Source organism: Culex quinquefasciatus, chromosome 3, assembly GCF_015732765.1.
Source record: "Culex quinquefasciatus strain JHB chromosome 3, VPISU_Cqui_1.0_pri_paternal, whole genome shotgun sequence".
Taxonomy (NCBI): domain Eukaryota; kingdom Metazoa; phylum Arthropoda; class Insecta; order Diptera; family Culicidae; genus Culex; species Culex quinquefasciatus.
In genome coordinates, this window is record NC_051863.1 from 82363163 (window position 1) to 82382605 (window position 19443).

At 36.3% G+C, this 19443-nt stretch overlaps 2 protein-coding genes across 2 annotated transcripts; one reads left to right on the top strand and one right to left on the bottom strand.

The window, feature by feature from the left end:
• Window positions 1-2115: 2115 nt before the first annotated feature.
• Window positions 2116-4348, top strand: LOC6038950 (maternal effect protein oskar). Its single transcript, XM_001848589.2, has 4 exons — window positions 2116-2410; window positions 2469-2947; window positions 3015-3111; window positions 3191-4348. The coding sequence occupies exons 1-4, from the start codon at window positions 2257-2259 to the stop codon at window positions 3670-3672; spliced, it is 1212 nt and encodes a 403-aa protein (XP_001848641.1). The 5' UTR covers window positions 2116-2256; the 3' UTR covers window positions 3673-4348.
• Window positions 4349-15147: 10799 nt separating this feature from the next.
• Window positions 15148-17436, bottom strand: LOC6038948. Its single transcript, XM_038264875.1, is given in 7 exon segments — window positions 15148-15419; window positions 15480-16506; window positions 16573-16623; window positions 16683-16886; window positions 16889-17027; window positions 17095-17251; window positions 17310-17436. Coding segments are annotated over 6 exon segments (1518 nt in total). The 5' UTR covers window positions 17112-17251; window positions 17310-17436; the 3' UTR covers window positions 15148-15339.
• Between the last annotated feature and the right edge of the window lie 2007 nt (window positions 17437-19443).

Below are 19443 nucleotides of genomic sequence, written 5' to 3' on the forward strand. Positions count from 1 at the left end.
TACAATTTGTCATGAAATAACAGCAACACATTGCCCGGATACAAATTTGAGCATTAAACAATGCAAAACATAGATTATTTATTTAATAAGCTGTTTATTAGCCAATAGGTTCCGAAAATTATTTTTTCAATCCTCGGCCACATAACACCATTACATTTTTAAACATTTTAGAATCAATCACATTGTAGAAAACAGTTTTCTGAACAAGTTCCATAAAAAAGTATCACTTTTGGTTCAATATAAGCAGAGATATGCCCAATTTCCTGAAATAAATAGTGCCTTTCTCCAAAATTGCTTAATTTAATTACCTTTCACACGATGGGCTTTGCCTACTGAGATTTGTAATGAATGCTATAGAATAATTTCATTTATTTCGTCAAAACTTGTTATAATTTTTACGTTTTAATAACATATTATCATCATAAAAAATATCTTAGTAGGCAGTGCCCATCATGTGAAAGGTAATTCAATTAAGAAAATTTTGAAGAAAGGCACTATTTATTCCAGGAAATTGGGCATATCTCTGCTTATATTGAACCAAAAGTGATATTTTTTTAGGGAACTTGTTCAGAAAACTGTTTTCTACAATGTGATTGATTCTAAAATGTTTAAAAATGTAATGGTGTTATGTGGCCGAGGATTGAAAAAATAATTTTCGGAACCTATTGGCTAATAAACAGCTTATTAAAAAAAATAATCTATGTTTTGCATTGTTTAATGCTCAAATTTGTATCCGGGCAATGTGTTGCTGTTATTTCATGACAAATTGTACAAAGAAAAGATTTACTTTCGGTCGTATCGGGGTTTCCTTCTTGGATTTTGGGGTTATTTGAAAGAAAGCTAGAAATCTGGTAAATTTGGTTCGATTTTTTTATTGGAGGTCAAATATTGGTCAAATATAGTTGGATAGAGTCCCCAAGGCATATTCATAAGAAGTTTGAGTGATATCAACACGAATGCACCGATTTCCTGTGACTTTTTTAACAAATATCCCATAAAATCGAAAAATATTCTTCAAAAAAAAAGTTGCACTAGACCCCCCGACGAAATATTTCGGTATATACCGCAAAATGTCGGGAAAGAGCCCTTCTTTCACGGTGCCAAATATCAGACATACCGAATTTTTATCATTAGTTTGTTCTAAAAATACACCGTGTACAGCGATAAAACTTATTTTTCTGAGCACAATTTCCCTATGTACGACCACAAAGAGTTTAAAATAGATTTTTAAATCAATTTTGAAAAATTAACCTCGCGGTCCTTCTTGACAGAAAAGCTCCTACTTGACAGCTCGTTCCAAGGGGACCATAGTTGATCCATCGAAAAAATGTTGTCATGTCAAAAAAAAATTGCATTAACATGACAAAAATTGATCAGAAATGAGTTTTAATCGTGTTTCTTACCGTTGTACATAAAAATTGACATAGGGCTTTAGTACCCAAGTCGGAGAAAAATGTCCGCTCGCTATCTTTACCATTAGAAGGGTCATTTACATTCAGATAAACACCATGCTTTATAGTTAAAACTAAAAAAAAAAACATTCGGTCATGTAAAACACATTGTTCATTGAAATAGCGGGTAAATTGATTTTTTCTTGATTAATTGCAACAATATTTTTTCATTTCATTTCATTTATTCATGTAGAGTAAAAAATATCCTTTTAAATTACTACACTTTGTTGAGAACCAGAAGCGCAATACTTTTTATGTTGAAAATACATAACATAAAAAATAAAAATCTCTCAAGTATCAATCGGATTTGAACACGTGTAGAAGAGGTTTCAAAATAAGTTCATGAGTTGTTGTTGAGATTGTTGATCATTTTATCAATTGCGAATAAAACTAATGAAAACGAAGAGAAAAAAATATGCAGCTCCGTCACATTGTGTTGCAATATCGAGTTAAGCTGCCACCATGAACCGTTTGTACGTGATAAGAACGATCTTGATTGCAAAATTCGTTTGTAAAAAACAGAGTTTCCGATTGTAAAGCAGTAGTGGTTTGATCTTGAAAAATACAATCAAAATCATTTTCACGGCCAAGCGTTATCTCGTGATTGGTCAATCCAAAATTATTGTTAAAGTTTGGTCAGCAGTATAAAAGAAAGTGCCTTGCAATTGTTCTTTCTCATTTGCCGCAGCTGATTTCTGTATCGAAGGTCGAAGACCACGTGCGAGTGTCTCTTCTTCAGATAAAAACCGCGTGTGTTCTTTCGTGCCAGTTTAACAGCTAAACTAGAGTGAAAACATTTATAAAAATGGTGAACGTAGAAATCGACTCGGCCCAGGATGTCTCCATGCAGTCGGAGAAGCTCAATCCGATGCAGATTGATTCGGAGGAGATTAATTCCATCCTGAGAGCTATCATCATCGCGCGGACCAAGGAAGGAGCTACATTGGACGAAATAATTGGTAAAATAACTGGTTATTTTTAATTTAAGAGTTTTTCTTATGTGTGCTTTTATCACAGAGGACTTCAAGGAAAAAAACGATGAGTGTCTGTTAACAATGTTCGGGGATCGGGAGACCATTGTGAACTATTTGCGGGGTCTCGAGGGCGTTTGGACTTCTTTCCATGAGCCACATGGACCGCTACTATGGTACTGCAACACGTCGAAAACGCAACATCTGTCCAATATGATCAAGAATCAGAAATCGCCACGTGGGAACAAGAAGTATCCATGGCGTAATCAACCGGCTCGGATGATCTACACATCCAGTAGCAATGTCGTCACCGGCAGCAGCAGCACGATGATGGCCGGCACCAACGGCTCTGGTCAGCGGGAGAAATTCTTCGATGATAACATCAATTTCGTCCCGAAACGGAACGCGTGGAACCGTGTCCAGCTGCAGCAGCGAACCCCGGCCTACCATCCCTACATGCCACCCCAGAGACGGCAGGTGCAGCCGGCAATGCCGAAGACGCAGCGCGGATACTATTCCAGCATGGTAAGTAGTATCCCCAAGCCTAACCATTAGGTTATTGACACATGGATTTTCTCCACCTTTTCACCAGCAAAACATCGTGCCCAACTTTTGCGGTTGGCAAATGATCGGAGACGACTTTTTCCTTTCGCTAGCCAGATGGGAATTAGGATACTCGTTTGACCCAGGTGAGTTATTTACCGAGAAGAATCATTGAAAACTCGATGTGTAATGTTTGTTTGTTTTTTTTTCTATCTTTAATCACAGGACACACTATTCAACAGAGCGGCCTTTGCATTTCCGGCTTGACAATCGCGGAGGCAGTGGATCGCGTAACGAAGGCAACTGTTCTTAACGATCGGGTCATATTACACATTGGTGTGGTTGATTTGCTGCATGGGCACGAATATGTAGACATGCAGATGGATCTGCTGCGTCTGATGAGAGTTTTTGAAGAGCGTGGAGTGCGCGTCATCCTCACGACCCTGTCCCCAATCGCAAACAGTTCGCACATGCCCGGTGTGGTTAACCGATATTCACAATTCAACAGTCTGATTCGCAACTCAAACTGGCGCTACATCGATCTGTATCGGTGTTTTGTCAACGAGCGGCACAACACCCTGTACGAGTGCTATCAACCTGGTCCGCGTCACGTCAGCGGAAGCAACCAACCCCATGTTTTGTGGAACAAGCTGGGACGCCAGCGTATCATCAAATTCCTGAAAACACAACTCGCGAGATTCATCTAAGGATCCTTCCTACCCGATACCAGCGCACGGCCAAATTATTTCACTAGCGTACTCTTACTTTTCATTTTAATGTGTATTGTAAGTCTTAATTGTTTATTGTATTTTCTGCCATTTCGGGGTGAACCCTCCCGTGCAAGTGGCACACTGCATTATGGTTGGTGTGGAAGCTGTTTTTAAAACTCCGGCGTTTAAATTCAGTTTCCCGTACAAACCAATACTTTAAGGATCCATTGCGTCAATCTTTGTATGACCGGATACAAGGGTCAGCCCAATGCCGCATCCTAGAGTAGCTGGTTAACGATTTCGTGGAAGATCGCGGGCGATCGTTCTGCGAGATTGTTCAGCTTACCCCACTGGGTTACCGGTTCCCACTGGGCGTCAAGCGACAGAATTATGGCTGGTCCATCTAATTCCCCTTTCCAAAACACCGAGCGCAATGCAGTTGCCACAAAACGAGGTAGGACGAAAACTTCAAAGTAGTAGTAAATAATCGCGATTATTTAGCGCTCAATGGCCATACGAAGTATGTTAAGCTTTTCTAGATCTTAATTATTTTAAAACAGAAAGATTTGAATATTTACTATGCTGAATGAGATACTAGAATTTGTCGAGTTAAAATTGTTCAGTCACATGTGATATGTAATGCCAATAAATCTTTATGTTAAATGTTGTGTAATTTTCTAGTCTTTTCATTTAATAAGATCCGATTCCCTAAAATGACAACTAATTAACATAGAAAAAAACCCTCTTTGATTTCCATCTATGTCAATTTTCAAAAAAAAAACTGGTTAGAATTTTGTTAGAAAGAAAATTCAAAATTATAGCATTAGAATTATTCTTCTCTTTTCCAAGTTTTAAAATAATTTTGAAAATTTGAGTTTGTACCAACCACTGAGGAACAAGGAACATCAATCAGGACATCTGTTTCAGATCCAAATGTTGCCAATTGATTATGATTGCTTTTATATGAAATTGCGTCAGGTAGAAATAAAGCATAAGATTGCAACTATTACAAAACATAATCGGCCATGTTTTTTTTGTACAGGTTTATACAAACAAACAGCTAGAAAGAAAAGGAATACCTTGAAGCGTATCGGGCTTGGTATGTTAGATCTAATCAATCGAATCAAGAAACGAAACGATTACCAGTTATGTTAGTCCGGCCGGGGATTGAACTCCTGATCTGATCTACCGCTAAATACACATCATCACGTCATCATGATGATGTTAAAAACATTTTTTGCAATTCCGTCGTGAAACTACTTACTTTTCCTGTCATTCTTGAACGACGAAATAGCCTACTTTTCTTTACCAAAAATAACAGAATCAAATAGCAACACTTTTCAAAATCAATGCTGAAAAGTTCTGAATCTACTTTTCAGAACTCAAATGGGTGCTGAAAAGTTGAACTTTTCAGCACTTTTTTCGAAAAGTAAAACTTTTCAACATTTTTTTGATTTAAACGATTTATTGACAAAATACATGAAAATTTGACATAAAATTTCACTCAGTGTGTGTCTTTTGGAATTGCAAAAAAAATTGTATGGAACTCGTTGCAAAACTTGATTTTTTCAGCACTCTTCATATTTATAAATGTACGATAAATGTACGACTCGTGCTGAAAAAATCCTCTTTTGGCAACTTGATGCATAAACTACTATTCACTTAAACAAGATTTGACTGTATTGGCTTTACCGAAACATGGTTGAATTCTGATATAAAGGATGCTCTGATTAAATTCGACAATTTTGAAATTCTGAGACATGATCGTAATTCTACAACAAGGGTGAGAGGAGGAGGAGTAGCACTTTTTGTACGCCCTGAATACAAAACTAAAATCATTAAAACATCCCCAGCTGATAGTATTGAATATATGTTTTGTGAATTAAAAGTAAGGTCAGTTGCAAGTTGTGGTTGTTGTTATCTTTAAACCCCCAACCTTGATGGATTTTAGTTTTTTCTTTGAGGATCTTGGTAACATTTCTTCAACTTATAATAATATTATTCTTATGGGTGATTTCAATATTAATATTTTTGTCTCAAATCCAATGTCAAACAACTTTACTCGTCTTATAAATAGCTTTTCTCTCTCGATAGTCAACAAATCATTTCCAACTCATTTTCACGACACAGGTTCCTCATTGCTTGACTATTTCATATGTTCAGAAAATCTATCATCTACTCTATTCTCTCAAGTTTCTGTTCCATCCGTGTCACACCATGATCTTATTTACACTGTTTTTAATTTACCTGTTCCTGTTGCGTCTTTAAAAACCATATCTTTCAGAAATTTTAATCGCATTGATAAGGAAGCCGTTAGAAATGATTTTCCGAACTTTAATTGTGATCAGCTCAATGGAATAGTGGATTGCGAAACTTTGGCTTCAAATTTTAATCATAAATTAATTCAAGTAGTGAACAAGCATGCCCCCTCTAAAAACGAAAACAATTCTACCAACAAGCTGCCCATGGTATTCTAAAAAAGCATATAATGCATGTGTAGATCGGGATTTAGCTTACCGTTTTTGGAAAAACAATAGAACTCTTGAAAACAAACTTATTTACAATCGTTTTCGAAATCGTGCTACAAATCTGATTAGAATTGCAAAAAAACAGTATTCTGCTAAATTATTTGATACAACCTTGCCATCTAAAACTATTTGGAAAAACTTTAAAAGTCTTAGATTTAGGGACGACCCAGATAACCTTGACGATAAATTTAAACCTGAAGATGTTAATAACTGTTTTAGCTTAGCTTAGCTTAGTTACCTGAAGATGTTAATAACTGTTTTATGCAAAAAATTGAGAACTATCCAACTGGAAACAGACAACCTACTATTATTCCTGATATCGTTGAAGAAGACCAATTCAAATTTCGAGCTGTTACTGAAGATGAAGTCCATAAAGCTATACCTACTTAGAATTAAATCTGATGCAATAGGGTATGATGAAATTCCACTTAAATTTGTTAAACTTTTTCTTGATCTTTTGGTTCCATACATTACGCTTTTATACAATAAAATAATTTCTACAAATACCTTTCCAAAAATATATAAACTGGCTATAGTTAAACCGATACCTAAAATAAAAAATCCATCTAATCCTAACGATCTGAGACCCATCTCTATTTGCCATCATTATCAAAATGTTGTGAAATCTTACTGAAAGATCAAATAGTTCAATATGTTACATTCAAAAAACTTATCACTCGATTTCAATCTGGTTTTCGAGAACACCATAGTACATCCACCATTATTACAAAAGTTTACCAGGATATAAATGCAGCATTTGATTCTAACTATGTTACAGTACTTATCCTAAAGGACTTCACTAAAGCCTTTGATTTGATTGACCACAGAATATTTATAGATAAACTTAAAGAACAATTTCAATTTTCTAGTGATGCTTGTGATCTTATGAAAGCTACCTGAGCGACCGTTCGCAATTAGTTCAAATAAACGGACACGATCTCAGTTTAGGTTCACAAAAAGAGGTGTACCGCTAGGATCCGTTTTTGGTCCGTTGGAGTTTACATTACCGTAATCTGGGGCGAATCGGGACTACAGTCTGAATAGGGACAGCCGTTTTTAGAGCACATAAAACTTTTAAATTTGGAAATCGATGTACACATTTTGTTGGTCTGAGTCTGTTCTAACCGAAACCAACCAGAAAAATCAAAATATTGTACTCCAACATGGTTAAAACTGCTGTCCCAATTCGCCCCATGTGTCTCGATTGGCAGTGCGTGGCCGAATGGTTACGCTGTCCGCTTTGTAAGCGGATGATTCCGGTGTTCGATTCCCATCTGCTGCAACCTTCCATCGGATGAGGAAGTAAAATGTCGGTCCCGGCCTTGGTTGTTAGGCCGTTAAGTCATTCCAGGTGTAGGAGTTGTCTCCATGCCATAAGTACAAACAACACACCAAACCAAGCCTACTCCGGTGGAATCGCTGGCGGCGGTTGGACTCGCAATCCAAAGGTCGTCAGTTCAAACACTGGGGTGGAAGGTTCCTTGGAGTAGAAAGAGGTTTGGGTGCTCTCCCCATTCAAGCCTTCGGACTCCTAGGTTCGAGCAGAAACTTGCAATAGAGACCACAAAAGACCCGGGGGTCGTTAATGTGGATGGTTTGATTTTTTTTTTTAATTTTTGTCTCGATTGACCCCAGTTTACGGTTCTGTTAACGTTTGCCTAGTTTTATAACTCATTGTTATAAACAATCTTTTGCCGATGATACACAGATTTACCTTTCCAGCCCAGTTGATCAGCTTCCTAACAAAATATCTCTAATAAACTCTGATTTATCTGCTATTTCTCGTTGCTGTAAGGATAATGGACTTGTTTTAAATACTTCAAAAACAAAAGCAATATTTTTTTCCCGTCAGAATACAGTTCTTCTTCACTTACCTCCTATTCAAATCGACAATGAAAATGTAGAAATACTTAATGAATGCTTGAACTTAGGTATTAAAATGAACAAACATCTTACATGGGATGATCATGTATCTCTTATAAAGAAAATAGGTCTATTCAACTCTTCGAACTCTGAAAAATAAAGCTAGTACACACACTGTTAATGCCTCATTTCATTTACGGTAATGTTATATTTTCTAAAATGAATGTTGACACTGAAAGACACCTTCAAGTTTGCTTCAACAGTTGTATCCGTTTCATTTACAATTTAAGGAGATTCGATCATGTTTCACAATTTCAAAGGTCAATTTTTGATCTGTCTTTGAGCAAGTACTATCAGTTTCAATTTTTGTTATTTTTATTCAAACTTATAAATTTCAAGAGCCGCAATATCTTTTCGAAAGTTTAGTTTCCAGTCGTTCAAACCGCACAAAAATATTATAATACCAGTTCACCACACTAACTTTATGGGAAATTCATTCGCAGTTTGAGGTGCACGTTTGTGGAATGATTTGCCGCATAATTTAAAATCTATAACTTCATTTAGTGAATTCAAGCGTAGGTGTAAAGAGCATTTAAAAAAATATGAGTTTTGTTTTGGTTTTTGATTAAGGAATGCCTTGTATTACACACTCTTTTATAACTACATACACAGCTGATAATCAGTCTTAAATTTATTACTGAATTCTATTTAAACAAGTTATTTGTCGTATTATCGACATTTTTATTTCTTTAGTCTATTTCGTTTTAGTTTTTAATTTAGTTATTAGTTTTTAGTTTTGATGAAACATAAGATCCTTATCATTTAAGTCAATGTATACAAAAAAGGTTGTACCTTCGGTATATTTTTGAAAAAAATACAAATAACTAGATAATTTGGCTTAAAATATATAAAAAATGATTCAGGGCGCCAAAATAAATTGTATGAATATTTCTACCGAAGTGTTTAAAAAAATCATACTTAATGCTAAATTTATTTTTCATCCAAGAAGGGGCGCTCAAGTGGCATAAAATTCAAGGAGTTCTAGAATAGTATCTCAAAATAAATACAGTATTAAAGTTTGGACCCTTGTATAACAAAGCCATACCTTCCAGACTAAAAAAAATCCAACTATATGTTATTTTCACGTTAATTTGGTTGTGAATCACAATCATCAAAATTGTGAAAAAATATGGCCATTTGTTGAGCTTCTTTGAAATAGGATTTTTTTTTACAGTAAAGCATAAAACTTTTTTTGAAATTTTGGCATTCTCGAGGTATAAAAAATGGCTCTTGAAATATTTTCAGCGCCATTTTCCCTTTCATAAGCAACTTCGTGCATTGAAATTTGCCTACGCTATTTTAAAATACTAGAGTTTTGAAATAAACAAACTGTTGTAAACTTTCACCAATAAGACCAAAATTATTTTTTCAAGAAAGTAAATGTTGTTCAGAGCACAGAAGTTGTTCTGAACCTCACTTTTTCAGTTTTAGTTTAACAAGTATTGTTTACTTTTTAAGTCATCTAAAAAGTTTTGGGAATGAGATTCTATTCAAACTTTGTTTTCAGTTAAAAAACATTCATATAGCTTTGTGCAAAAAACATTTTCTAGAATATACAATAGGGTGGTCCAAATCCGGACTTTTTTGGGGCTACCCCCTGAAATCAAAGATTGACCCATCACTAGGCTAAATTCCAAATTTGAGCTCATTCTGACCACGGGAACCCCTCCCTCCAATCGCTTAAAGTTTGTATGGGAAAATTCGTCAAAATGTATGGAGAAAAGCAACTGTTTTACCTTTTTACCTGTGGAAGGCGCCATAATTATCCGATTCTTACCAATTCTCAAATGTAGAACCTTCATTAAATTTAGAACAACTTTCCCGAAGACACCATATTTTTAGGATTTTTTCCCACGAAGTTATTAGCGCCCAAAACTGACCATTTTTGTGCGGCCAGCTGTAAGGGGCTACCTAACAACGATGTTTATTTCCAATTCGTACACGCACGTGCTCTCTCTCAGGTTCAAACTCTCTCACGAGCTTGCTCGCCTGCCTGCCTGCCTGTTTACCTACAAGCGCGCGCTGTTTCTCTGCTTGGACTTTTGTCGTCGTCGTCGTTTTCGTTTGCTATCCGCTGCGCTGCGTTTCTGGCATGTTTATTATGATTTTCAACTAAAATAGCAGGATTGTTTTGAGATATATTTGGCATATACATTCTTAAATTATGTCAAAAATAAAAAAACTGCGCTAAAAAAAATGTTTAAAGAAAAGACAGCTTAGGCTCAGTTAACAAAATACAGCAAATGTAATGAGAACAAGGTTTGTTTGTTTTCCCAAACATTACACGCAGTTTTTCGTATATGCTAAAGAAACATGATAATGATTCAATTGTTTTAAAAAAATCAGGTAATACAAATGTTGTTTCTTTAGGTAGTCTGCTTTAACAAAAATATACTTTAGTACAAATCAAGGCAATTTCACAATTATTGCTGCAGATTCTCATTCATACTCTTTAGAGAGTATGAATGAAAATTTGCAGCAATCATTGTAAAATTATTATTTAAATTTTTATTTTAGAGTTATTTTTTTATTCTTTCTGCAAATTTCTTTCTGTGTTCCTAGACTAGACGTAGCAACAAATATTGCAACTGTTTATCATTTTTTGTCAGTTTACCTGTACATTTTTCGATTCAGGAAACATCTCTTTCTGCACAATCGTTAACTACATTCAGATCAGTTTAAAAAAAATCTAAAGAAAATTCCTTCCTTTTTTATCTAAAAAAACAGCATGGTATTTCTTGTAACAAAAGCAGATAAATTAAAATCCAAAGCGTTTGCAAATAGATTTGGATCAGAACAGATGACGATTCATGGATGAACTAATTCATCAAATTTGTATTCTATCTCACACGCTCTTATAACATGATATCTATTGTTGTGTTTTTTTTTTCGTTTTGTTGATCACATATTACATTGAATTTTATATCTCAAAACAAACCTGGTATTTTAGTTCAAAATTATAATAAACATGTCAAGAACACATCGCAGCGAATAGCAAACGAAAACGACGACGACGACAAAAGTCCAAGCAGAGAAACAGCGCGCGCTTGTAGGTAAACAGGCAGGCAGGCAGGCGAGTAAGCTCGTGAGAGAGTTTGAACCTGAGAGAGAGCACGTGCGTGTACGAATTGGAAATAAACATCGTTGTTAGGTAGCCCCTTACAGCTGGCCGCACAAAAATGGTCAGTTTTGGGCGCTAATAACTTCGTGGGAAAAATCCTAAAAATATGGTGTCTTCGGGAAAGTTGTTCTAAATTTAATGAAGGTTCTACATTTGAGAATTGGTAAGAATCGGATAATTATGGCGCCTTCCACAGGTAAAAAGGTAAAACAGTTGCTTTTCTCCATACATTTTGACGAATTTTCCCATACAAACTTTAAGCGATTGGAGGGAGGGGTTCCCGTGGTCAGAATGAGCTCAAATTTGGAATTTAGCCTAGTGATGGGTCAATCTTTGATTTCAGGGGGTAGCCCCAAAAAAGTCCGGATTTGGACCACCCTAATATACAATTTAATTTTACGAATAACAAAAATTAAAATACCGATGAAAAAAATCAATGCAAAACATAATTTAAAAAAAATGAAAAATATTCTCAGGCATCGAATCGCCCATCACCCCCTCCCCTCACTAAAATTGAATAAAAAAATCTTATATTCATATTTTTTCACCAACTACAATGCTATAAGGAGGATAAGGCGGGAATCAAACCCGCAACCCAAAGCAACTTAGGGATTGACAGCCGAAGCTGCTAACCACCGCGCCACGAGGCTCTCCAATTTATGCAGGCTTAGTAAATATCAAATTTGCTAACAAGTTATAGAGCAATTCCAGCTCAAATCAGGAATTTTTCTGGTACTTTTGTACCCGACCCTCTCCGGTTTCAATGAAACTTTGTAGACATGTTATCCTAGGCCTATATAAGCCATTTTTGTGTATATGGAGCCAATTGCACTCGAAAATGACATTTGAGAAGGGCGTAAATTTTTTAGATATTTTTGTATTCTGTAATTTTAAAATGACTGTATCTCGAAGCCGTTGCATCATACCAAAAAGTGGTCAAAGACAAACTTGTAGGAAATTGGACGGGCTTTCTGAAAAAAATAAACTGAATGAAAAATACACGGGGGGGATATTTCAATTTTTATTATTAAAAGATAAATTTTAAGGTGAAGTCACTATTTTTTTTCAATCAAAATTTTTGAGGAAATAGCCTAAAATGTGAAAAAAAGACCCACAAAAAATGCAGGATGGTATGTCTCTCCTAAAAAAATACAAAAGTCATTTACTAAACCTGTTTTTTGAAAAGTGGTCTCAACGTCAAAATTTTCAAAACCGATAATAGGAATCGATTCTCGAGACAATCTTACATAAAATGCTCCCTTCAATGTTGTATACTTGACTGATGAACATTTTTAGCTTAAAACTGTTTTTTATGCAATTTAAAAAAAATGTTTTTCGACTACTTTTCCAGGGTGTGGGGAAGATTGGACCACCATAGAAAACAATCCATTATGTCTAATACAACGTTGAAGGGAGATAATAAATGATTTAAAGGGCCTTTTTAACATAGTTTCCATGAAGTTAGACCATTTTTATGAAAATAGTCACTTACCAAAACAAACATTTTTGAAATAGTTTTAAAATGTTTAAATAAAAAACTATTTTTACAAATAAGCATCAAAACAACTATAAAATTAAAAAAAAAATCAAAAAATCAAACCATCCACATTAACGACCCCCGGGTCTTTTGTGGTCTCTATTGCAAGTTTCTGCTCGAACCTAGGAGTCCGAAGGCTTGAATGGGGAGAGCACCCAAACCTCTTTCTACTCCAAGGAACCTTCCACCCCAGTGTTTGAACTGACGACCTTTGGATTGCGAGTCCAACCGCCGCCAGCGATTCCACCGGAGTAGGCTTGGTTTGGTGTGTTGTTTGTACTTATGGCATGGAGACGACTCCTACACCTGGAATGACTTAACGGCCTAACAACCAAGGCCGGGGCCGACATTTTACTTCCTCATCCGATGGAAGGTTGCAGCAGATGGGAATCGAACCCAGAATCATCCGCTTACAAAGCGGACAGCGTAACCATTCGGCCACGCACTGCCACTAATGTTGCATTAAATTGTGATTTGTGAACCTAAAGGGAACGACATAATCCATTTAACCGAAATTTCATAACTTTTTATTGTTTTTATAAGGCAGGCAAAGGGTGGTCCATTCTGCCCCCAAGTGGATTTTAATTTAACACTCCCACCACCAAGCCGCTAAATGATTTGAAGGTTCCGTTGTTGTTTGATTACCTTCGTGAAAGCTCTTGGTAACATTATAAACATTGAACAAACTTTTTCAAACAATCTAACTTTCGAGAAAGCTATATTTAAGAACCTCGAAATAAACAACATTTGCTTGGTTTTGTCAATACATTTCATTTTCGCTCATAACTCGAAAAATACAATAAATTCAAACGTCGTTTTCGGTGTGGTGATGTTATTTGACGTCCTTTATAAGACCTTTGCCTTATAGTTGGTCTAAATCCATACTAAAGCCCAAATCCAAGGGTGGCCCATTCTGCCCCCTGTCCCTAAGTCTATGGTTTGGCCTTTCCTCGGAAAATTAATTTTTAACAAATTCTGAAAGTCTAATGTTCTATAGTAATCAAATTTGTAGCGTGACGTTATAACGCGTACGAATTAAGCATTTTGCAACTTTTATGTAAAAGGTTTTGTCATGTTTTTAACGTCAAATTGACTGCTGAACCGAATGCAACCACTGATTTTTGCAAAAAAGCTTCCACTGCGTCGTAGCGTCACAAATATGTTCAATACTGTATCTTTAAGTTTAGTAAATTGTAGGTAAGTTTTGTTGTTTTTTTCTGTAGAAGCTATGGCAACTAAATAGGTTCAATGGATAACATCAATTTGTCCAATAATTAAAAACTTTACTTGATCCACCTTTAGGTAGTTGGTGCCTTTCTCGCATATTTTTATCAAAATATATGAGATCCGGCCTCAAAACAAGTTTATTACAAACATTAAAGTTCTTATAACTTTTGATAGGGTTGTCAGATCCTCAATCTTTTGGGCTTGATGTAAAGGTCTTTTGATTACCTATCTAACGATGGGTCGCATGATAGATCCGGAAAACTTTTTCATCAAAATATTTGAGATCCGGCCTCAAAAAAGTGTATAAATAACACTTAAGTGCTCATAACTTTTGATGGGGTTGTCAGATCTTCAATCTTTTAAACGGGTTGGAAAGGTCTTTTAAATACCTTTCTAAAAATGTATAGCATGGCCGGTTTTCTTACAAAAACCACTCTTTTTACAATTTTCGGAAGTTTAGCTAACATCATTTTTTTAGCATAACTTTTGAAGTACTTTTCTAAACTTCATAATATTGACTAGGGTCTTGTGGGACCCCAAGACGGATCGAATGAGACCAAAACGGTCCAAATCGGTTCAGCCAGTCCGGAGATAATCGTGTGCATATTTTTTGGTGCACGGACTCACATCCAGACACAGGCACAGACATTTGTTCAGAATTTGATTCTGAGTCGATAGGTATACGTGAAGGTGGGTCTACGAGGTCGAATAAAGAAGTTCATTTCCCGAGTGATTTTATAGCCTTTCCTCATTGAGGTGAGGAAGGCAAAATAGAAACTTTTGCTGGCGTACAAGTCCTGAGAATGTACCAATCATAACGAGAGGCTTTGAAAGGTCCCTTCTAATTGCATTCATTAATTGTAACAATTATTGTATGCAATTAGAAAAGACTGAACAAATCATCGGCAGACGGAGAAATATTGCCATTACAGAGAATGCCTCAAGCCAACCCTTGATTTCTTAGCAGAATGAGGACATTTTTCTCTGAATCGGATATATTGAGACAGCGACAACCAGAGATTGTCCTGAAAGCTACGTTCAGGCAACGATTTTTAGTTCTTTTTGATATGTTGGCAGTTAGATAAAAAAAAACACTAATGAACGATCTTAGTCCAATTTTTAATAAAACTCACTAGTTGTTTTATTAACCGTAAGCAACAGTTATTTTTATTTGAAAGTATTAATCAATTCACAGAATTAGTTCATGTATTCATAATTAAAAATTATCATTCAAAGGCGAGCAGTTTTGTTCAAAATCAATTCAGTAAGCTAGCAGTATGCATGTGTTTGTAAAATTAAATCAGGAACTCATGGCGTTAACGGAATCGTTAATACATATCCTCAACGGATAATATTGCTGGATGTGTGCAGAAATACTCCACGATATAGTTTTTGATGTACCTTTGATCTGAAATAAATAAATATATTGGTGAGACTCCGATGGACACACATAAAAATGTTAACTTACTCGGATACTGATTGGCGTAAATTATTCCATCCGCCAGGTGTTTAGCCAACTTTTTAAACAGAAAACGGTTTCCAATCAAGCCTTCGTTCAGTGGTTTCATCAATGATTGCACCACCCACTGGGCGATCCTTTGGCGGCAGCTCGATATAAGCACTTCGTTCAGCTCGATCGACGGGCTGTACGGACCCAGCTCATCCTCTTCCTCTTCGTACTCGCCAAACAATTCTATGAATCGCAAGCGAATGCGCTCGTACTTAAAGTAATTTGTGTCGGCAATATTGCTCAGCAATTCACGCAGTTTCATCTTTTGCATGTGATATTCACAGGGCCAAAGACTCTTCTTGAGATCAGCTTCCTTGGTGGACGATTGTTCTTTGGGCTGCCGATTCACATTAGTTAATTCGATCAATTGAGGCGAGGGTGAGTTTAGGGGTTTCGATTGGCCTTCAACTTGCTGGGGATCAAACCTTTCAATTTCATTTATAATTGCATTGATTTGAACTTGATTTTCGCATGAATCGAAAATGTTTCCATCGTCTCCGTTGTCAAACATTGCTTCCAGTTCGCGTATGATATTGTCATCGTCTTCTTTGGAAATGCATTCCCCTGTAAGTACTACGTTTTCTGGCGGCCTCGTCATCACTTCACTTGTATCCACGGGCTCTTGGACATGTTCCGATGTTTTGGCAATCGTTTGCTTCACTTCAGTGCTAGATTTAGTCTCCTTTTTACTTTTTTTCACAGAACTCTTACGACTCGATTTAGTCTTGCGGCTGGAAATGTGCATCTTTGCTTCAAAGTTTCGAATTTTCTCATCCAGAGTCATGGCAGGAACATCGGGAAGTACCCCAACCTGCTGATCATCCATCGTTATCGTGCGCACTTTAGTGCACGTGTCCATGTCTAGCTCATCGGTTTGAATGGACACGTGGCTGCACTCTTTTTTGATAATCTTTGGTGCAAATTTACTGTCAACCAAATTGGGATGTATCGAGCACTCATTAGTTTCTTTACGAATCTGAGAAATCTAAAAGGAGTATCGTTGTCAGAAATCTCGATAATTCATTAAATAATTAAAAAAAAATCCCATTACCGTTTTGAGAATATATTTCCGATAAAGCGATGCAATCATGCACGATTGAACCTGCAGAAATTGGAAATGAAGCACATATAACGAAACCTCACACAAATTTTAATTCTTACCGCCTTCATCTCGATTCTTTCGGCACATCTTTTAATCTCATCCGAGGAGAACGTGACATTCTCGTACGGTTCTACCGATCCGGACCAGGCGGAATAATTGCCTTCGAGCAGCCCTTCCAAATACTTTAAATATTGGCACCGTACCTTTCCAGTTAATCGATGCGCCGGCAAGTCAATGATTTCGATCGTTTCCAACAGCTCCGTTGAGGGTCAGCAGAAAATTCCTCGATTCTCGGAATTTTGCACGAACTTTCGTTCATGTAATCGAGGAATATATCGGACTTCCGGTAGATCTGGTCGTAGGGATCCGTTTCGGGATCGGCGCAGTACTGCTTACCGGTGTTCCTAAAGAGATAAGTAAATCGTGAAGTTATTTGATAAACATTTTAAGAAAATCCAATAGAAAAGTTACCACTTCTGTTTCGGCATGATTCCGTTTCGTTAATGTTTCGTAGGAATATCAAATTTGATTCAGACTGAAAATTATTTGGCTTGAATAAGCATTTTTCACAAGGTTTACTTTTTCACATTGCTTGCAAAATAAACAATTCGATCGGTGGTTTGCTGAGCTGTAATAAATTGACACTCCATTACATGCTCTACCATAAATAATCTGGATGATTTTACATTATATTTTACATTGTTTTGGATGCAATTTAACAGCAAGCAAAGTTTGTTGAAAAAACACCTCCAAGTTGTTTTCATTTAAAAAAAAATCCATAACAAAATTATACACTGGTAAAAAACGACGTCGCATTTGACAAAATCACGTATTTTTGGTATAGACGTATCCAGTTTGAAATGGCCGCTAGGTGGCCAATGGTGTTAGAAATGACAGCTTCCATGTATTTGAATATGGGAGCTCAGGAAAACTCAATTTTTAAACAATAAAATGATTATTTATGATAAAAGTATTGATTGATTAGGTGCACAAAATGTGTCTAGAATATTATCAAAATAAAAACTGTTCGAAAAATTTGCAATTGAGATAAGTACACCATTCGATTCAGCAGGAATTTTGGGCACCAAAAATATATGGTTTTCATATGTTAAGTGTTTTATTTTAGAAGAAAATTAACAAAAAGTAAGAAAATCGAGACATTTAGTATGGGAGCTGTCAAATCTCTCACCATCAAAAAGCAGCGTTGAGCTTTCGCTGGATTTGTCTATAGAGCTTTATGACGTTTCGCGTACACACACTAGAGCACCATTTGATTTTGCTGTCCGGACAAAATTTAACCTCAATCTTTTTCGTGTACGTACACGCAATACATGCGCACGTAGATTACTCTATTCTCTCCTTTAGGGAGCGTTCTTTTATTACGTAACGCAAAAAATCGGATGTTTAGACCCCCTCTCCACGTAACAAAATTTTCATACAAAATTTAAAATTTGTGTATGGAGCGTAACAGGGCTTCACTGAAAAAATCCAACATAGCATAATCAAATGTTTTTTCACGTGAGCTCCTCCAAAAACCAACACGATAACTTCACGTGCTTTTCTTTTGACTCTCACATGCTTTACATATCGAATGTTTGCGAAAATCATTCAGCGCCAGCTGATCGTTGGCAAAAAAGAATTCACTCATTTTCCGCATGGTGTTCACGTAAGATTCAAATGAATTTCGCTTGTATTTGCCCCAATCGGCTTGTCCTTTGGGTTTAAAGTGGAAGTCACGTGAGATTCAAATGAATTGCACTTTGGTTTGCCCTGATCGGCTTGTCCTTTGATTTTAAGTGAAATTCACGTTAGAAACAAATGTTTTGGTATTGAAAGCCGAGTCTTGAGAAATAGCCAATCAGTTTATAGAATAAGATGGCGATTGGCAAGAGCTCAAAGTTCGAGCTATACGTTTTAAATCAAGTCTATTGCAAATAAATTGCAATTAGATCGAAATTTATTAAAAAAAAAACTGATCGTGTAATCGTGGTAGGTACTAACAAAACTATAATTTATATTAATTTCAATATTTTAACAAAATTTTCTGACACTTTTACAGGCAATCAAGATCGGGCAGCCTCCAAAAGGCTTTCTGGAAGCCGATGTGGTGTCCATGGTGCGCACCGAACAGTTTAGCTGTCCTCACCGGATTTTTCAGGAGGATGTGGCTTTTGCTGGGCGGATGAACATTAACAAAAATAACTGTGTAGGATTCGCGTGTGAAAATGATGTGATGTGAAAAAATAGTGTTGTATATGTTTGTTAAAAAAAGAGAATAAAAATAAATCCATGAAATACAAAAATAAAAAAATATATATATTTATTTTCGTAATTTTTATTATATCCAACAAACAAATCACTTGAAAATCAATGGAATTTCATTTGGCACTCACAAGGGTTGCATTGCATATTCAAGTGAGTAGTCACGTTAATTTCACGTGTTTTCCATTCGAATTTGATGCGTCGCGCGATGGATTCTTTTGAAGTGATTTACACATGACATTCACATGCTAAAATTAACTGCAGCCGGAAATGTGGTCAACCCGTGCGTTTCTATAACCCTCTTTGGAGGGCTCGTATAAAAAATTGACCGTTTTTGGAACTGTAGCACCACCATCCGTCGGCTGATTGTTCGGAGTTGCTTCCAAAGTTTCAATTTCCTCTTCTGGATATGCCTGGAACGTTTTCTCCGACGTTTTTTCGGGAGACTTAGCCAGCCTGGGCCGTTATTTCGCAGTTTATTCTGTAACGTGATTTTTCAGCTAACTTAAAAGAGCAAAAGATTTCTTTAAAACTAGGCTTACCTGCGATTGTTCTGAC